Source organism: Terrapene carolina, unplaced genomic scaffold (genome assembly GCF_002925995.2).
Source record: "Terrapene carolina triunguis isolate 2854851 unplaced genomic scaffold, T_m_triunguis-2.0 Scaffold88, whole genome shotgun sequence".
In the NCBI taxonomy this organism is placed as follows: Eukaryota; Metazoa; Chordata; order Testudines; family Emydidae; genus Terrapene; species Terrapene triunguis.
In genome coordinates, this window is record NW_020664439.1 from 36,660,770 (window position 1) to 36,679,059 (window position 18,290).

The window sequence follows — 18,290 nt, forward strand, 5'->3', positions numbered from 1 at the left end:
AGTACATGAAACACACAGGTCTTGTATTGGCCCTCTGCACAGTGTGAATTTTACCCAGATAGAAGACAAAGTTAAAAAGGCCCAGAGAAGGGTGACAAAAATAACTAGCTGTATAGTGGGACTTTCACATTTGCAGAGATTGCAGAGACTAGGATTACGTTTGCTTGTGGGTCAATTTTAGGGCAATAGCATGACTATTCCCTCCCTGGAAGAGGGGACTGTGCTCTGCTCTCGTGTCCTGTTGCTTCAGAACATTATTCTCAATGAATTTTACATTAATATTTCGTAGACTGGAGAGCTAAAAGCCCTCTCAAAGCTACTGCACTACAGACCAATCGCATTACTTGAGGTTAAGCAGTCTCTTTTTCAGGTCCACTTTAAATTCAGAACCTAAATGATTTCCAAGAAGATTGTTACCAGATGTGCAAACAAAGTTGCTTACAATAGGAAAGTCCAGAATATCGAGGAAATATATTTGTGTAAAGCTGAGCTCAGTTCTTTCACTGAATGAAATATTTAAGAGTGGGATTGGATTGAGAATTATTCATTAAAAAGGGGATGGGGGAGGGAAGGGCTTCTGGAAACCATAGACTCAATTCTTAGTTGCACTCAGTTTACCCTTGATGCAGCTGAGAGAAGATGCGGGGTGGGGGGGGGGGAGGTGTCTCTTATGCCCCATTGCTGTTCCTCCAAACCTGGGTAGGTCGGGGCCTGAAATGACTCCCAGCATTACTTAGAGCAGCTTCAAAGGTGCTCTAAATTATGCCTCCAGCAGCTGAGTATTCTGTCTGCCCTGCGTCACCTCTCCCATCCCTAATAAACACCCTTCCTATCCGTGGCATGCCACTTATTCTAAAGGGAACTGGCTAGATCAGCTTTCCACCACCCAAATATTCCTCTGTGATGGAAGAAGCCTTAGCTGCCCCTTTAGGGCGGCAGTAAAGAGTGCTTTGTGCTGCTGAGCCAAAGGTTGGACCCCTGCTGTTCTCTGTAGACCATTGCTGGTATGTTGCACCTTCTAGACCTTGAGGAGTGAGAGCCCCCTTGTGGGGGAAAAATTAGGAGATAGAATGGGGATTAAAATTGTAGTTCAGGTCAGAAGATAGCATCTACAACAGGGGTCGGCAACCTTTCAGAAGTGGTGTGGCGAGTCTTCATTTATTCAGTGTAATTTAAGGTTTCTCGTGCCAATAATACATTTTAACGTTTTTAGAAGGCCTCTTTCTATAAGTCTATAATATATAACTAAACTATTGTTGTATGTAAAGTAAATAAGGTTTTTAAAACGTTTAAGAAGCTTCATTTAAAATTAAATTAAAATGCAGAGCCCCCCGGACCGGTGGCCAGGACCCGGGCAGTGTGAGTGCCACTGAAAATCAGCTTGCGTGCCGCCTTTGGCACGCGTGCCATAGGTTGCCTACCCCTGATCTACAAGGACTAGTAGCTGCAGGCTCTGTGTAGTTTTTTGGCCAAGCTGAGAGGTGGTACTGACTTGTGGGAAAATCTCACCTTTAATTGGGTTTGTACTCATACAGATTTTGATTCATAAATAGAATAAATTGAAGAGTTACTGAAGTAGGTGGATTCGCTATAAGTGATGCTACAGAACTGGAAGAACTGTGTCATGAGAGTAAGATTGAAGCCCTATGGGCAATCTGATTACAGACTGAATACGACACACACTGAAACCTATTTAAAATGAAGCTGCCATGGCTTAAATTGTTTAGACCTCTTTAATATTGCTGGTGCTAATTTGTGCAAAAGTGTTTAACCCTAATGTCAATAATTGGTCATTTTAGTAACTAAGAAAGTAAGCAATAAAATGCTCAATAAAATATGTCTGGATTTATTTCATTAGCTATGTTAAGAGAAGAAACAATAATGGATCATTTTCTTTCTAGGGAAAAAGAAACAATGGTTTCAGAGAATGTTACTTCGGGAGCCAAAAGCATTGCAAATTGACTAAGCTTTGTCCAGCTGTGGGCTACACCTTCAGATTAGCAGCTCAGAATGACATAGGCACTAGGTAAGTTATTTCTTATCAATGTTATCTCTGCCATGGCAAAGGCATTCAAAAGGCTTAACTCTAAATGACAGTATCTGTACTGAGAGGCGGCTAGATTTTTTCCCTTTGGGCTCTCTATTAAATGGCTGAAGTTTTATTGCTCTACAAATAGTGCTCTTAGAATAGATCCTCTGAGAACTTTCACTCACCTCACAGGGAACTGACTTGAAGTTTTCAGAATGATGAAATGGATCTAAGAGGATGGTCCCCTTTGGAGGTGTTAAATGATGTTTTGTGGCCTGTTTCTAATACCAAAAGAACACACATCTGTTATGTAAAGTTCCCGCTAGGGATCTTGGGGAACCAAAGAAAACAACAAGCCTGTAGAAGTTGTTACAGATTTTGAAAATAATCCTGCTTTTTTTTTTAAGTGATGTTCCTTTGTCTTCTTTCAGCACTACAGCAAAGTTTGTACTCACTTCCTCCTTTGGCAAGCCTTAGGTGGATCAGCCAGCAGGAGAGTAAAACAAATGAATAGCAGATAGGGGCAAGAGTGGGCTAACACTGCTCAAGGGGGTTTTAGCAAGGTGTGGGTCCTGATTCTCCATTCCCTCACACCTGGAGTTAAGTTCAGGCCAGTGGAAATTGGTGGGAATCGGTGGGAGATCTGGCTAATGGGTTTTGCAAGATCAGGGAGCTGCTAGAAACCACTGGACAGAAGATGTTACAACTGCCAAAGCGCCAGAGTATACACAATAGTTTCCCTGTGTGGGGATTTTAGCTGGCGCAGAGTTTGCCCGCACACAAACTCATTGGAGGAAGGGGGACATACACTGAAGAAGCTAAAATAATTTTTGAAACTTACAAAAATACGTATTTTAAAAATTATTAGTCCCTTTTTCATTGTTTCGTGACTTGGAATGTTTAGCTGAGGAGGGAAATAAAAGAATGAAGGAAAAAGTACAGATACCCAGAGAGATACATATGTGTTTTTCTGAGGGGAAATTCTGCCATTTTAAAAGCCCTGAAAATGCAGTTCCTAGCCATATATGGTTTAATAAAGCAACTCTGTTAATGTCTGTCTTCTTCCTCTAGATATCATTGGCCTTTATTTCTCAAGAGTTTGCACATGGATTCCCTTATCCACATACCCCGAGAGATCATCTTTTCTCTGTGAAACACCCTCTCTCTTGTCAGCAGAGGTGTAATATAAATGAGAGGGGACTGCTGACAGAGCATTGTCTGTGAAGGGTCCTCAGTTTTGGAACATGTCCTCCCCATCCCTCGTTTGCCAAATCCCAGTTTTGTTAATCTTCTGGACATGTTCCAAAACCCAATTTTTCTCACATTATTGAGGTGGGAGTGAGCTGAGGGTTGTGGCAGTTATATTCATGGTCAGTCCTTTCATATTATAACTCTCTTAGTGGAGAAGCTCTAATGCCTTCATACTCTGGAGTAAGGACTTGAAAATTAGCAGGGAGAGTGCTAGGGTCAGAGAATTGCCGTTTGCTGTCCCCGTGAAAATCCACCAAAATTTGACTGGTAGTTGTCTAAAAGTAGCTATTTGCACTTACTCAATAGGGGTTTGTTAGAGGCTAATTGCAAAATTCTCCAAACATTCCATCTCCATTGAGCATGTTCTACCCCCACAGAACTCTGTTCCACCCTTGAGAGCCTACTGAGCATGCTCTATTCTGGGGCTAAGCAGGACTATTCCTCCAGTTGCTCTTTAGCATGAGCCTGCTGTGGAACTGAGAGCAGATAGACGGTCTCGCCCATGCTCTAACTGATCCCCCTGCTGGAACCCAGGTAGTATAGAGGAAAAGGAAGCAACCTGACTCAGGGATTATCTTCACATACAGGGCTACAGCAGCACAGCTGTAGCGCTTTAATGACAACACTCCTAAGCCAACAGGAGAGCTTCTCCCCTCGGTGTCTTTAATCCCCCTCCCCAAGAGGTGGCAGCTATGTTGATGGGAGAAGCTCTCCTGTCGATGTGGCACTGTGTATATGGGGGGTTAGGTCAATATAACTACATCACTCAGGAGGTGTAGATTTTTCACACCCCTGAGCAATCTAGTTATACCGATACAGGTCTGTAGTGTAGACCTCGGTGAGGAACGGAGGAGGTTAGAGAGGAACAGGCTAGCAGAGGACAGACCCACGGAACAGAAGCTGGTGGGGACAAGAGCAGAGGAAAATAGAAGCCGGAGGGACAGGAACACAAGGGGACAGATTTGTCAAGGATATATGAGAGGGGACAGGAGCAGAAGGGTCTGTATTTACTAGAACATACTTCCCTCCCGACCAGGAATGGAATCCGCATTTCCTAAGTACTAACATTACTCTGTTCTCAGCAAATATCTCTGAAACCTGCTCGCCCAGTGTGTCTCTAATCCTCTTCTAATGGCTGGCCCACACAGAGGTTAACAGACTTCTTCTACTCACAGTTACTCTGTTAGCTCAAGTGGCAGAGGTCTGCTTTAAATCAAAAGGTTCAAACCCTGCTAAGGAACCATGTCAATATGGCACCGCATAAAGAAATTTCTGATTTTTTTTTTTCCCATTTGCTTTTTTAAAAACTGAGAAAATTACACACAAAAATAGAAAACCTTAAGATTGCAATATCAAGCACACAAAAGTTAGGAAATGCTAGAATTAAGGTTGCCTGGGCATGTGCCTTATGAGACTGTCTTTAATTACGTGATCTCACATTGTATTTTCCACACAATGCCTGCCTTAGTCAATGCACAGGATGGACCATATCCTGGGGATGAATCAGGGTTGTGTAGTGAATGAGGCTTTTGTCTGCAGGATCCCTGCCTCATTTGTTGCAGAAGTTCGAAGATGTGTAGCAAATTCAGCATGGGGAAGCGGGAAGAGAACCCTGGTCTCATGATTAAGGCAGTTAAATGTTGTTCTGGAGAATTGGATTCTCTCTCTGCCTTTTGCCAGAGAGTTTCTATGTGATGCTAAGTAAGTCATTTAAACCAGAATTTCATAGGTGGCTAATAACTGTGTGTTCCTGATTTTCTGTGACCCTAGATTGAGTCACCTGGGGCCAGATTTGTGGAAGTGCTAAGCAACTCCAACTGAAGTACATAGGAGCTGTGCTTTGAACCCAAAATCAGTGGACTCTTTTGACACTTTTAACTTTATTCATTCTTGTGCTTCAGTTCCCATTTTTAAAATGGGGTTAATAATACCTTCCTACCTCACAGGGGAGATAATTTAATTTATGTTTTTGAAGCACTCTGCTGGTGATGAGATCCATAAAAATATCCATGAGGAAGTTAATAATTCACTGTTTGGTACGGGGTTTGGATGGAGTGCAGTAAGTAAGGCATAAGGGCAACACACTGGACAATGAGGAGAAAACCAATATTGACTAACTGCTCACTCAGAGATCACCATCCTTCCTGTGTGCACTGAATGAGACAGCGGTCCTGTAGAAATAAATGCATGCAAACATCTCCTTAAAGATTGTGTTATAATGCATGTGGACAAGGGGTCTGAATTAAGGTTGCACAGGCATTCTTAATTCTGGCATTCCCTAACTTTTGAGTGCTTGGTTTGCAGTCTGAATGTCTTTTTACTGTAATATTTTTGTATGCGCTTATATATAGTTTATATGCCTATATATTCTAACAATATATTTCTATACCAATATATGCAAACAATGCAGTTTGGAAAAAAATATTGTGATATCTTCTTTCTCTCTGTTCCTGTACAGCGGATACAGCCAGGAAGTGGTGTGCTACACATCGGGTAATATTCCTCAGACCCCTTCTGCACCAAGATTGGTTCGAGCAGGCGTCACGTGGATCACATTGCAGTGGAATAAGGCAGAAGGATGTACACCAGAAGAAGTGATTTCTTACACCCTGGAAATTCAGGAGGAAGATAATGTAAGTTCTGTGTTAGTAGTATTATAAAGTGGATAGCATGGACCAAATTCTCTTCTCACTTGTATAGGTGCAACCCCATTGAAGAGACTATGCCCTGTATTATTGAGAACATTTCTGTTCTGATATTTACATAGTTACTGTACAAGATCTCACTGAAGTCTCCTCAAAAGAAGGATGAGTTTAATAGAATGCTTTGTATTTAAAAAAAAAAAAAAAAAAAGGCCAGTGTCTGAATTTAAGGGATATTTCCTGGGGTGCATCACCAAAACGAAAAGCTCCTCTTTTTCTTTCAACCTTTCTTTATCCAAATAAATTCTGTGTTCCCAGTCTATTTGAAAAAACGGCTTTCTGTTACACTGGTGACTCACTATAAACAGTTTATCATTGAGTAAGGGTGTGATCCTGAAAAGACCTGAGCCCTCCTGTGAAGTGCTGAATGCCTTCAACTCTGATTGTAGTCAGGTGGAGATGGGGGCATGCCACATCTCGCGGAGTGCTCAACATTTTGCAGGATTGAGCTGTATGACTTACCTGGCTGTTTACGCCTGAGTCACACACTAAGATGACAACGTTCTGCTTCGCACCAGAACGGAGACCTCGTAGACTTAGCAAAGTCAGGTACAAGTCTGTAATGCAGAGTCGTGCAGAATCCCACTTAGAAATCCACAAGGAAAAAGTCAGGATTTGGAGTAATTCATCCTTAAAAAAATTCAGTCTGCCACATTCTGCCTACATCTATGTATGATACTTGCTTTCTGGAATAGACTGTCGCTTGCGTTTCTATTAAATATATTAAACGGTTAACTAAATTGCTTTCTTACGTTATAGCAAAATGGCACATGATTCAGCTCAATTAGTCACTCCACCTTTTTAGAAAATAATTACCATGACAATGGTAGATTACAGAAAACGAGAAACTTTTGGAATCAGTACTGACACGATGAATTGTAGCTGTGTTGTGTGATACAAATGTCATCTATACATGCTGATGATAATATATAGAAACTTGGTTTGTTCTTGATTAAAATTTTAGGATAGCGTGTTTCACCCAAAGTACACTGGAGAAGAGCTAACCTGTACTGTGAAAAATCTCAGAAGAAGCACACAATACAAATTTAGGGTAAGTTTGTTTGTTTCTTTCCTTTTTCTGTTGCAGCACATTTTGAAAAGATCTGCACGACGAGAACCCCGTAACACTGAAAAACTGAGCTATCAAACACAAATCCTTCCTCTGACTAAAACCTGATAGGTGTGGAAAAAATGTCTCCTCCTTTGACAGGCCTCTTTTCCAATGATGATAATGTTATAGTTAAAATGTTTTACATCAGAACATGTTAATTTCTTAGATTTTTTGAGGAGGATACAGTCCTTTGTTCCATAGAGTGTAATCCTGAAGGGCTTGCCCTGTAGATTTCACTCTGTGCACATGGAGGAGGTGCTGGGTTAAGGGCTTGTGCAGCAGGGGTGCTGCTGGAAGGCATCCTGGGAGGACAAGGTGTCAACATGTAACAGCATGACTTAGGGCTCCAATGGTCCTTGTGGTGTAACTCCCTCAGGTGGCCAGTCTGCACTGGTTACAGAAACCGGACAGAGAAACACTGTTCTTGGAAAACAGACAGGGACACTGAAACAGGCCCTGAAAACAGGGACATTCCCAGCACTCAGGGAGACAGGTTCACCCAACATATGGCAAATGAAGCTTTCCCATCTATTACGTGTGAATTTTTGATTGTCAAGCAAGTTTATATTTAATGTCCTATGTTTTCTTCTTCTAGTGATAGCGCTAGCTAAGATACGTTTTTATAACTCATAAAAATCTATCTTTTAACTTATAACAAAATTCAGAAGTCTGTCTCATTAATACAGAACTTTGAAGATGTCAAGCACAATACAGGTGCTGAGTGTTATTTACTAATAAAAATGCCCAAGATTACTATGTCTGATTTTATGCAAGAGGAGTGCTAAATATCTGCTCGCTAACGTAACAGTCCAGGCTGTCAGGCCTTTGAAAAGCCCATGCCTGTAAATTTATCATTTCTCCACAAGGTGGCATCACTCCATGCACTTTTTATTGCAAGTACTACATATTGTGTGGAAAGAGGCTATTACCTCTAAAGTTCATATTCACTGGGCTTCCAGCACATAACCATTATTTTACAGAGTAAATATCTGAAAACAGCTTTGTTTAATTTTTGTATGAATATTGTAAACTCAAGAGAGTAAAATTTCTTTCATCTCAAGAACATGCACTACAATGTCAGTGGGTCAAAGATGAAGCTATTTTGCCTAAGAACCTTTGGTGAAGGATCTAGTCAAAGGCTTTCTGAAAGTCTAAGTACACTATATCCACTGGATCACCCTTGTCCACATATTTGTTGACCCCCTCAAAGAATTCTAATAGATTGGTGAGGCATGATTTCCCTTTACAAAAGCCATGTTGACTCTTCCCCAACAAATTGTGTTCATCTGTGTGTCTCATAATTCTGTTCTTTACTGTAGTTTCAACCAATTTGCCTGGTACTTAAGTTAGGCTTACTGGCCTGTAATTGCCAGGATCACCTCTGGACCCTTTTTAAAAAATTGGCGTCACATTAGCTATCCTCCAGTCATCTGGTACAGAAGCTGATTTAAATGATAGGTTACACATCACAGTTAGTAGTTCTGCAATTTCGCATCTGAGTTCCATCAGAACTCTTGGGTAAATACCATCTGGTCCTGGGAACTTATTACTGTTTAATTTATCAATTTGTTTCAAAATGTCCTCTCATGGTACCTCAACTTCCTCAGATTTGTCACCTAAAAAGAATGGCGCAGGTTTGGGAATCTCCCTCACATCCTCTGCAATGAAGACCAATGCAAAGAATCATTTAGTTTCTCCACTATGGCCTTATCGTCCTTGAGTGCTCCTTTAGTACCTCTGTCATCCAGCAACCCCACTGATTGTTTAGCAGTCTTCCTGCTTCTGATGTACTTGCAAAAACTAACAGCAACATTTTTTTTATCTTTGGCTAGTTGCTCTTCAAATACTTTTTTGGTCTGCCTAATTGTACTTTTATACTCGACTTTCCAGAGTTTATGCTCCTTTCTATTTTTCTCGGTAGGATTTGACTTCCAATTTTTAAAGGATGCCTTTTTGCCTTTAGCTGCCTGTTTTACTCTGTTATTTAGCAGTGATGGCCCCTTTTTGGTCTTCTTACTATGTTTTTTAATTTGGGGTATACATTTAATTTGAGGCTCTCTGGTGTTTTTAAATAGTTTCCATGTAGCTTGCAGGCATTTCACTTTGGGGACTGCACCTTTTAATTTCCAGTAACTAGCTTCCTCATTTTTGTGTAGTTCCCCTTTCTGAAGTTAAATGTTGTTGTGATGGACTTCTTTGGTGTTTTCCTCCCCACAAGGCTGTTAAATTGTATTATATTATGGTCACTACAGTAACTCTTCACTTAACGTTGTAGTTGTATTCCTGAAAAATGCTACTTTAAGCAAAACAATGTTAAGTGAATCTAATTTCCCCATAAGAATTAATGTAAATGGGGGAGTTAGGTTCCAGGGAAATTTTTTTCGCCAGACAAAAGACTATATTTTATATATACATATATACACACGCACACACACAGTCTAAGTTTTAAACAAACAATTTAATACTGTACACAGAAGTGATGATTGTGAAACTTGGTTGAGGTGATGAAGTCAGAGGGTGGGATATTTCCCAGGGAATGCCTTACTGCTAAATGATGAATTAGCACTTGGCTGAGCCCTCAAGGGTTAACACATTGTTGTTAATGTAGCCTCACACTCTACAAGACAGCACGAATGGAGGGAGGGGAGACAGCATAGCAGAGAGAGACACGCGCATTGCCCCTTTAAGTACGCTGATCCTACTCTAAGTACACTGCCTTTTTAAATAGATCTGCAAGTTGAGATAGCAGCTGCTGCCAGCAAGCTCCCTCCATCCTGAGCCTTGTCATGTCATTCCCCCCCTTCCCCCGCTCTGTGGAGATGAGGTACAGGAGCGAGGGGGACACCCTGACATTAGCACCCCTCTTTTCCCCCCCTTGCACAGCAAGCAGGAGGCTCCGGGGCTCCAAGGCAGAGGCAGGAGCAGCACACGGCAGTGGGGGTGGGACAGCTGAACTGCCCAGCAATTGATAGCTTGCTGGGCAGCTGCCTCACAGGGAACTTAGGGGAGCTGATAGGGGGGCTTCTGGTCCACCCTGGTTCCAAGCCCCCACCAGCTAGCTCCATCGGGCTGCTCTTTCTGCAAGCAGTGAACAAAGCAGGCAGCTGCCAAACAACGGTACTAGGGAGCATTGCACAACTTTAAATGAGCATGTTCTCTAATTGATCAGCAACGTAACAATGAAACAACATTAAGCGGAACGACTTAAGTGAGGAGTTACTGTATTACCAAGTAGTTCAGCTATATCTACCTCTTGGACCAAATCCTGTGCTCCACTTAGAGCTAAATCAAAAATATCCTCTCGTCCTGTGGGTTTCAGGACTAGTTGTTCCAAGAACTTATATTGGTTTCTAGTAACACACACACTCCCTCTCTGCCATCTGACTGCAGGGAGTAACATTAACTGGCTATGGAGGGAGACCCATCCAACTTTTTACCCTCAGCAGAGAGGATCTTTGTAATTTGAGGCCTTTGATGGAAGAGATGATTGAAAGGGGAGTTACCAGGGGATTAGCTGAGGCTCCCAGGTAGAAAAACTTGCTAGTTTGTATTTATAATTAGTATTTGTAATAGTTGATTCAATATTCAATTCCTGTGCAACATATTTAGAGCCGAATCCTGAAGTCTTTACTCAGTCTAGCAAAATTCCCACTGACATCACTCGGAGTTTTTCCTGAGTAAAGACTTCAATATTTGGCCTATAGAGCATATACTTCAGATGCATCTTTTGTGCTTCAATAAGTGCAGATTAGCATATGTTAGGTGTGCCTGTAACTCTCCTCATGTTTTTGTTGCTCTGTGTTCTTTGTTTGTACAGCACATGGGGTAGGGTGACCAGATAGCAAGTGTGAAAAATCAGGATGGGGCTGGGGGGTAATAGGAGCCTATATAAGAAAAAGCCCCAAATATCAGGACTGTCCCTATAAAATTGGGACATCTGGTCACCCTAACATGGGGTCCTGGTCCATAACTTGGGCTCCTAAGCACTATTGTAATACTGTACAAATAACAGTAATACATTCTGAAACGACCATTATTTACCTTCTCTATGGATAAATAACAATGGATGGCCATGTGACACTTGCTTTAAAAAAGACATTAAGAATTTTCTTATCTTAATTTACTGCAACAAAGTACTGGTGGGGCCAGAGAAAAACTCAGATGGTACTTACTAATGAAACAATTTTATGATCAATTACCTATTGTTAGAATCATACACAATTTGCTGTGACTTGATAGTCCTGTCTATTTTAATAAGCAATATTTGTATAGACTATATTAGATTAATTCATGCAAAGCTGCCAGAAAAGAGAACTGAATAGTTACATTAGTTGTGTTTTTGTTTCAGCTGATTGCTTCTAATGTGGAAGGAAAGAGTTGTCCAAGTGAAATTTTGGTCTGCACAACAAGCCCAGACAGGCCGGGACCTCCTACCAGACCTGTTATTAAAGGGTCAATAACATCTCATGGCTTCGGCGTTAAATGGGGTAAGCTAACCCATTCAGTTTGCTGTAACACAATTTTCTCATGGCATAACATAAATTAAGTGTAAACAAAACCTATGCGAATGGCACATTAGGCTCAGATTTCGCATGCTGCTTCTGAATCTGTTCAGAAAGTTAGATAAGCATTTGAACATTCTGAGAGATGCCTGAGCCTGTGGTGAAAAGCTGTGACTTTTTCATAATCAGAGAGCTCAAAAATATTTGTAAAGGCATTTATAAAGTGAAAGTATAGTGGTTCAGCTATCTTCTCTCCTCCCAACTCTCTCTCACACACAATCCTTTGAGACAATTCACTGATTCTCCATTGTACTGTATGTCAAGTTCAGGCTTCCTGTCCTTGCTTTCAAGGTCCTGTATCATGTATATCCTGCCCACATCCCAACCTATCTGCTCTACCAATGATGTTAGTCTTGATACCCCTCACAAATATCTCTTTGTCTTCTTCCGTGCTCCCTTAGTGCTTTCCTGCCTACTAAGGGTATGTCTACACTACGAGAGTAGTTCGATTTTAGTTAAATCGAATATGTGCAATCGATATTAGAAAGTCGAACGTGTGTGTCTACACTAAGGACAGTAATTTGACTTTGTCAGTCCACACTACCAGGGAAAGCGTCGACATTGGAAGCAGTGCACTGTGGGCAGCTATCCCACAGTTCCCGCAGTCCCCGCTGCCCATTGGAATTCTGGGTCGAGCCCCCAATGCCTTCTGGGTAAAAAAATGTGGCGAGGGTGCTTTTGGGTAACTGTCGGATAACTGTCGTCATCCGTCAGTCACTACCGCCCTGCCTCCCTCCCTGAAAGCGCCGGCGGGAAATCAGTTCGCGCACTTTTTGATCAGTGACAGCGCGGACGCCACAGCACTGCGATCATGGATCCCGCTGCGACCATCGCTGCAGTTGTGGCCGTTCTCAACACCTCGCAGCTTATCATACACCTTTCCCTGAGGCAGATGCAGAGAAATCAGGCGAGGAGGCTACGGCACCGCCGTGAGGGCCTGAAGTCGGAGAGTAGCACAGAGCTGTCAGAAACCACGAGCCCCAGCGCCCAGGACATCACGGTGGCAATGGGGCATGTGGATTTTGTTGAACGGCGATTCTGGGCCCGGGAAACAAGCACGGACTGGTGGGACCGCATAGTGCTTCAGGTCTGGGACGAATCCCAGTGGCTGCGAAACTTTCGCATGCGGAAGGGGACTTTCCTGGAACTTTGTGACTTGCTGTCCCCTGCCCTGAAGCGCAAGGACACCCGCATGCGAGCAGCCCTGACTGTCCAGAAGCGAGTGGCCATAGCCCTCTGGAAGCTTGCAACGCCGGACAGCTACCGGTCAGTCGCGAACCACTTTGGCGTGGGCAAATCTACCGTGGGGGTTGTTGTCATGCAAGTAGCCGAGGCAATCGTCAAGGTACTGCTGTCAAAGGTAGTGACCCTGGGAAACGCGCAGGCCATCATAGATGGCTTCGCTGCGATGGGATTCCCAAACTGCGGTGGGGCTATAGATGGGACTCACATCCCTATCCTGGGACCGGGCCACCAGGCCAGCCAGTACATCAATAGAAAGGGCTACTTTTCAATGGTGCTGCAAGCACTGGTGGACCATCGGGGACGGTTTACAAACATCTACGTCGGATGGCCGGGCAAGGTTCATGACGCTCGCGTGTTCAGGAACTCTGGTCTGTTTAGACGGCTGCAGGAAGGTATTTACTTCCCGGACCACAAGATAACTGTTGGGGATGTGGAGATGCCTACAGTGATCCTCGGGGACCCAGCCTACCCGCTAATGCCCTGGCTCATGAAGCCCTATACTGGCGCCCTGGACACAGAAAAAGAACTGTTCAACTACCGGCTGAGCAAGTGCAGAATGGTGGTGGAGTGTGCTTTTGGCCGTCTCAAGGGGAGATGGAGAAGCTTACTCACTCGCTGTGATCTCAGCGAAACCAATATCCCCATGGTTATTGCAGCTTGCTGTGTGCTCCACAATCTGTGTGAGAGCAAGGGGGAGACCTTTATGGCGGGGTGGGAGGTTGAGGCAAATAGCCTGGCTGCTGATTACGCCCAGCCAGACAGCCGGGCGATTAGAAGAGCCCAGCGGGACGCGCTGTGCATCCGGGAGGCTTTGAAAGCCAGTTTCAAGGCTGAGCAGGGTACCCAGTGACTTTTAAGTTTGTGGACACAGAAGCAGAACTTGCCCCCGTTTCTTTACCCAGTTGCCGTCGACTATCCTCTCCAATTACATACCCCCTTCACCCCCTTCCCAAAAAATAAAATCTGTTCTGTTTTGTTAATGGACACCGTTGTCTTTCTTACTGTTTTCGCGGGAATGTTTTAAACCTGGGACGCAGACTGTGGCGGGGGGCGGGTTTAGGGTTGTGATGCAAATGATGCTTCTAAACTCCAGGAATGACAGGCTCCGCGGTGGTGGACTGGTTGTTTCAACGGAGCCTGCCAGCCCTCCTGGCCGGGACTGCGTGTATGTGTCAGTTATGTGACTGTCTTGCAGGGGGAGGAGGGTTACAGATCCCCTGCTGCGCGGCTCTGTGATCCAGGGTAAGGACCGCTGCATAAGATCTGTAACTGCCCTCCCCCGCCACCAAGTCACAGAGCAACACCACCCCCCCCCACCACACAAAACATGAAAACCACCTCCCAGACTGACCAGGATAACTAGTCACTGCACTGTATATGTGCCCTGCTGCTGCACCTGCCCCCTGCTAAAGGTGACTGTCCTGTCCAATGACCAAGCCCCTTCCCCCCCCTTCAGACAGACTCCCCTCCAAAAGAAGAGGATGGAAACAGAAATGAACAGAAACGTATTCTTTATTAACAACCGCACATGGAACGGGGGCGTGAAACTTGGACGGGGTCTTGTGTGAGGCGGGTAGGAAAGGACTTTTCAAATTTTGGGGAATGAGAGCCTTCTAGTGGTAGAGCAGTCCGCAGGGGTGGAGTGAAATTTTTCACGGCCCCTTCCACCCCTCCGTGTTTGGACTTTGGGTGAGGGGGGTATGGGACTTGGTGGCGGGGCAGGGCAGTTACAGAGAGACTGCAGCGGGGCTCTCTCCTCCTGCCTCCGGTCCTGCAGAACATCCACAAGGCGGCGGAGCGTGTCCGTTTGCTCCCTCATTAGTCCAAGCAGCGTTTGAGTAGCCTGCCTGTCCTCCTGTCGCCACCTCTCCTCCCGTTCAATGTTTGCCCGGTGCATTTGGGACAAGTTCTCCCTCCACTGTGTCTGCTGGGCTGCCTGTGCTCGGGAGCATGCCATTAGTTCAGCAAACATGTCTTCCCGTGTCCTCTTCTTCCTCCTCCTAATGTGCGCTAGCCTCTGGGCAGATGTGGCTGTGGGAATTGGAAAAAGGGAGTGAATTCCTGAGACAGAGCAATGTATCTGTGAACAGAGAACATAGTCTTTCTCTGTGAACAAGACCATGCAGAGCACCTATCACACGCGCACTGAGGACAAGGTCGAATTTTCGGCCCTCGCCTACAGTGCCTGCGGTCTTGCTGTGGCGAGCTGAGGAGCAGGGCTGGACACCGGACTTTGTCTAGCTGGCAAACATGGTAAGCCGTAGACTTGTGGCCGCTTAAAACTTTAAGAGTGGCACTGGCCTCCTTTCACATAGAAAGCAATGCGAGTCTCTGCTGGCAGCAATCCTGCAAGCATGAACTCTGGCCCTGTCCCACCCCCTCGCGGCTGTAAACCGCGTGGCTGTAAACCGGCGGTTGCAGTTCTGTAAAGGGACGGGCAAGCAGTCCCAATACTAACTTTCCCCTACCTAATTCACAGCAGGGAGTCATGCCAGACATCACCCTCCTGAAGGTCTCGGAGAGCCAGAAGGAGAAGATGCTCCGGGACAGCCTGCAGAAACCGGGGCCATTTGCTGCAATGCTCTGCAAGGCCATGATCCCGGAGTACCTGCTGGCGTTGTGGCAGGGAAACGTGTCCTACCACGGGGGGGCCTAATAAGCTCTCCCTGCCCAGGAACCTGCTCATGAGGCTGGAAAAACACCTGCAGGAGGCGTATGAGGAGTTCTCCCCGGAGGATCTCGCCTCTATCCCCGGTTACATTGACCAGTTCTTGGCTTAGGTGCCCTTGGAGGGACAAATGACTGCAGGGTTTTGGGCACTATAATCATGAAGCGGACATTGTGAAATTTTTTGAAAATGGTTCGGACTACATATTGAGGCGCCCAAAGACAGACTAATCATGATACACTTTGCACAGATTCCCCTTTTGTTTGACTTTCCTGTTTACATGTTTTGAAGCACTTTACCCACTGTTAATATTTTAAATCTTCCTGTTTTGTTGTAAATAAATGTTTACATGTTTTAAAGCACTTTAGCTACTGTTAATATTTTAAATATGCCAGTTATGTTGTAAATAAATGTTTAGATATTTAAAACACTTACTGCTTGATCCTTCCCCTGAATCTGTGTCTGGGGTAACGGCGGGGGACGGTTGGTAAGGGATCTCTGTCAGGGTGATGAAGAGCTCCTGGCTGTCGGGGAAATCAGCGGTGCCAGCGCTGTCGACTGCCTCGTCCTCCTCATCTCCTTCTTCATCTTCCCCGTCCGCTAACATGTCGGAAGAACCGGCCGCGGACAATATCCCATCCTCAGAGTCCACGGTCAGGGGTGGGGTAGTGGTGGCGGCCGCACCTAGGATGGAATGCAGTGCCTCGTAGAAACGGGATGTGTGGGGCTGGGATCCAGAGCGTCCGTTTGCCTCTTTGGTCTTCTGGTAGCCTTGTCTCAGCTCCTTGATTTTCACGCGGCACTGCGTTGCATCCCGGCTGTAGCCTCTCTCTGCCATGGCTTTAGAGATCTTCTCATAGGTCTTTGCATTCCGTCTTTTGGAGCGCAGCTCGGAAAGCACGGACTCATCTCCCCACACAGCGATGAGATCCAAGACTTCCCGATCCGTCCATGCTGGGGCCCTCTTTCTATTGGATTGCACGGCCATCTCTGCTGGAGAGCTCTGCATCGTTGCCACTGCTGCCACTGCTGCTGAGCTCGCCACGGTGTCCAAACAGAAACTGTGCTTCAAACTGCCCAGACAGGAAAAGGAATTCAAATTTTCCCGGGGTGTGGCTGGTCAGAGCATCCGAGCTCGGACTGCTGTCCAGAGCGTCAACAGAGTGGTGCACTGTGGGATAGCTCCCGGAGCTATTAGCGTCGATTTCCATCCACACCTAGCCTAATTCGATATGGCCATTTCGAATTTAGCGCTACTCCTCTCGTTGGGGAGGATTACAGAAATCGATTTAAAGAGAGCTCTATGTCGAACTAAATGGCTTCCTGGTGTGGACGGGTGCAGGGTTAATTCGATATAACGGCGCTAAATTCGACATAAAAGCCTAGTGTAGACCAGGCCTAAGCTTCCTCCGTCAGATCCCTCCTAAAAACTTACTTCTGCTGTCTTGCCTATGAGAAGTGAAATGGACAAGAAAGGTTAAACAAATAATGTAATGCAACAGCCTAATCACATCCACGCTTCAGCAGTCTTCTTAATGTCACCATTGTTCTCCCTCCCAACTTCCCCCACACCTCAATTTGTCTGTTCATGATCCTTTGTGGGTATGTCATGTTGCACATAGAATGTAAGCTCTTTGAGACAGGAACCATGTCTTCCGTGAGGTGACTATGTAACATGTTTATGAGCAGCCAATGATGATGATAAAGGATTCCAGACATCAGTTTTGAAAACCAGACACCCCGGAATCAGAGCTTTGCGTAAACATTAAAAATACATTCCAATAACCTGTTAAAGCTCCTGATTCCACTCAAGTAGCAAGAGCAGAATGTTTGAGTCAAAGTACACCTCTACCCCAATATAATGCGGTCGTGGGGAGCCAAAAATCCCTACTGCGTTATAGGTGAAACGCCGTTATATCAGGGTAGCAACGGCAGGGCTCCAGCGGTGATTTAAATGGCCCGGGGCTCCCCGCAGCAGCCAGAGCCCCGGACCCTTTAAAGCGCCGCCAGAGCCCTGCTGCTACCGCGCTATCTGCGAACCCGTGTTATATCGGGTCGCGTTATAGCGGGGTAGAGGTGTATGCGGTATGGTTAACAAATCAACAGTGTATTCTAAGATTCCAAGTTGTCTGGAAATGATCTGTAGATTAAGGGTGGATCCTAAAATCATCATCTTTAGAATTATGAATGCCACATTTGTCAGCATCTAATTATTTTTATCATCAGCTTTAGTCTTGTTGATTCAGTCAGACAGCAGCTATTTGCAGTAAATATCCTCCATCAACCCTGTTTTGGGTTATTTGTGCCCTAATGAATCTGTTACAGTACGGATAGTTCATTAGAATAAAATCTGCAAGGTGCTGACCAGAGAGCCCTTTGCACCATACAGCATTAGGTCTTTATGCTGTAATTAGTACATCTGACAAGTGCTTTCCTTACTAGATATATGTGTGATTTTTGTAGGATCAAAATCTGTCTCTGTATTCTTTATTTTCTTGTAGATTCCATTTTTCAAATCAAATTTATTAATAAAGGTGTTGCTCATTTTTCAGATCCTCCACAAGATAATGGCGGTTCAGAAATCCTAAAATACCTATTGGAGATTTCTGAAGGAAATTCTGAAGGTAAATTTGACAAGAATCTATCTATTCCAATACATTGTGGCTATATGTATTCTACAGTTAAAAAACCTGGCTTTTTCAGCTATTAATATTTTTTTTAA

General features: G+C 44.6%; 1 protein-coding gene across 1 annotated transcript in view; it reads left to right on the forward strand.

Moving 5' to 3' along the window:
• Nucleotides 1-18,290, forward strand: part of FNDC3B (fibronectin type III domain containing 3B) — a 390,987-nt gene that overhangs the window by 289,412 nt on the left and 83,285 nt on the right. Inside the window, exons 12-16 of the mRNA XM_026650044.2 lie at nucleotides 1,902-2,026; nucleotides 5,739-5,913; nucleotides 6,947-7,033; nucleotides 11,442-11,580; nucleotides 18,121-18,192. Of these exons, the coding sequence (XP_026505829.1) occupies nucleotides 1,902-2,026; nucleotides 5,739-5,913; nucleotides 6,947-7,033; nucleotides 11,442-11,580; nucleotides 18,121-18,192 (598 nt within the window). The remainder of the gene's footprint in view (nucleotides 1-1,901; nucleotides 2,027-5,738; nucleotides 5,914-6,946; nucleotides 7,034-11,441; nucleotides 11,581-18,120; nucleotides 18,193-18,290) is intronic.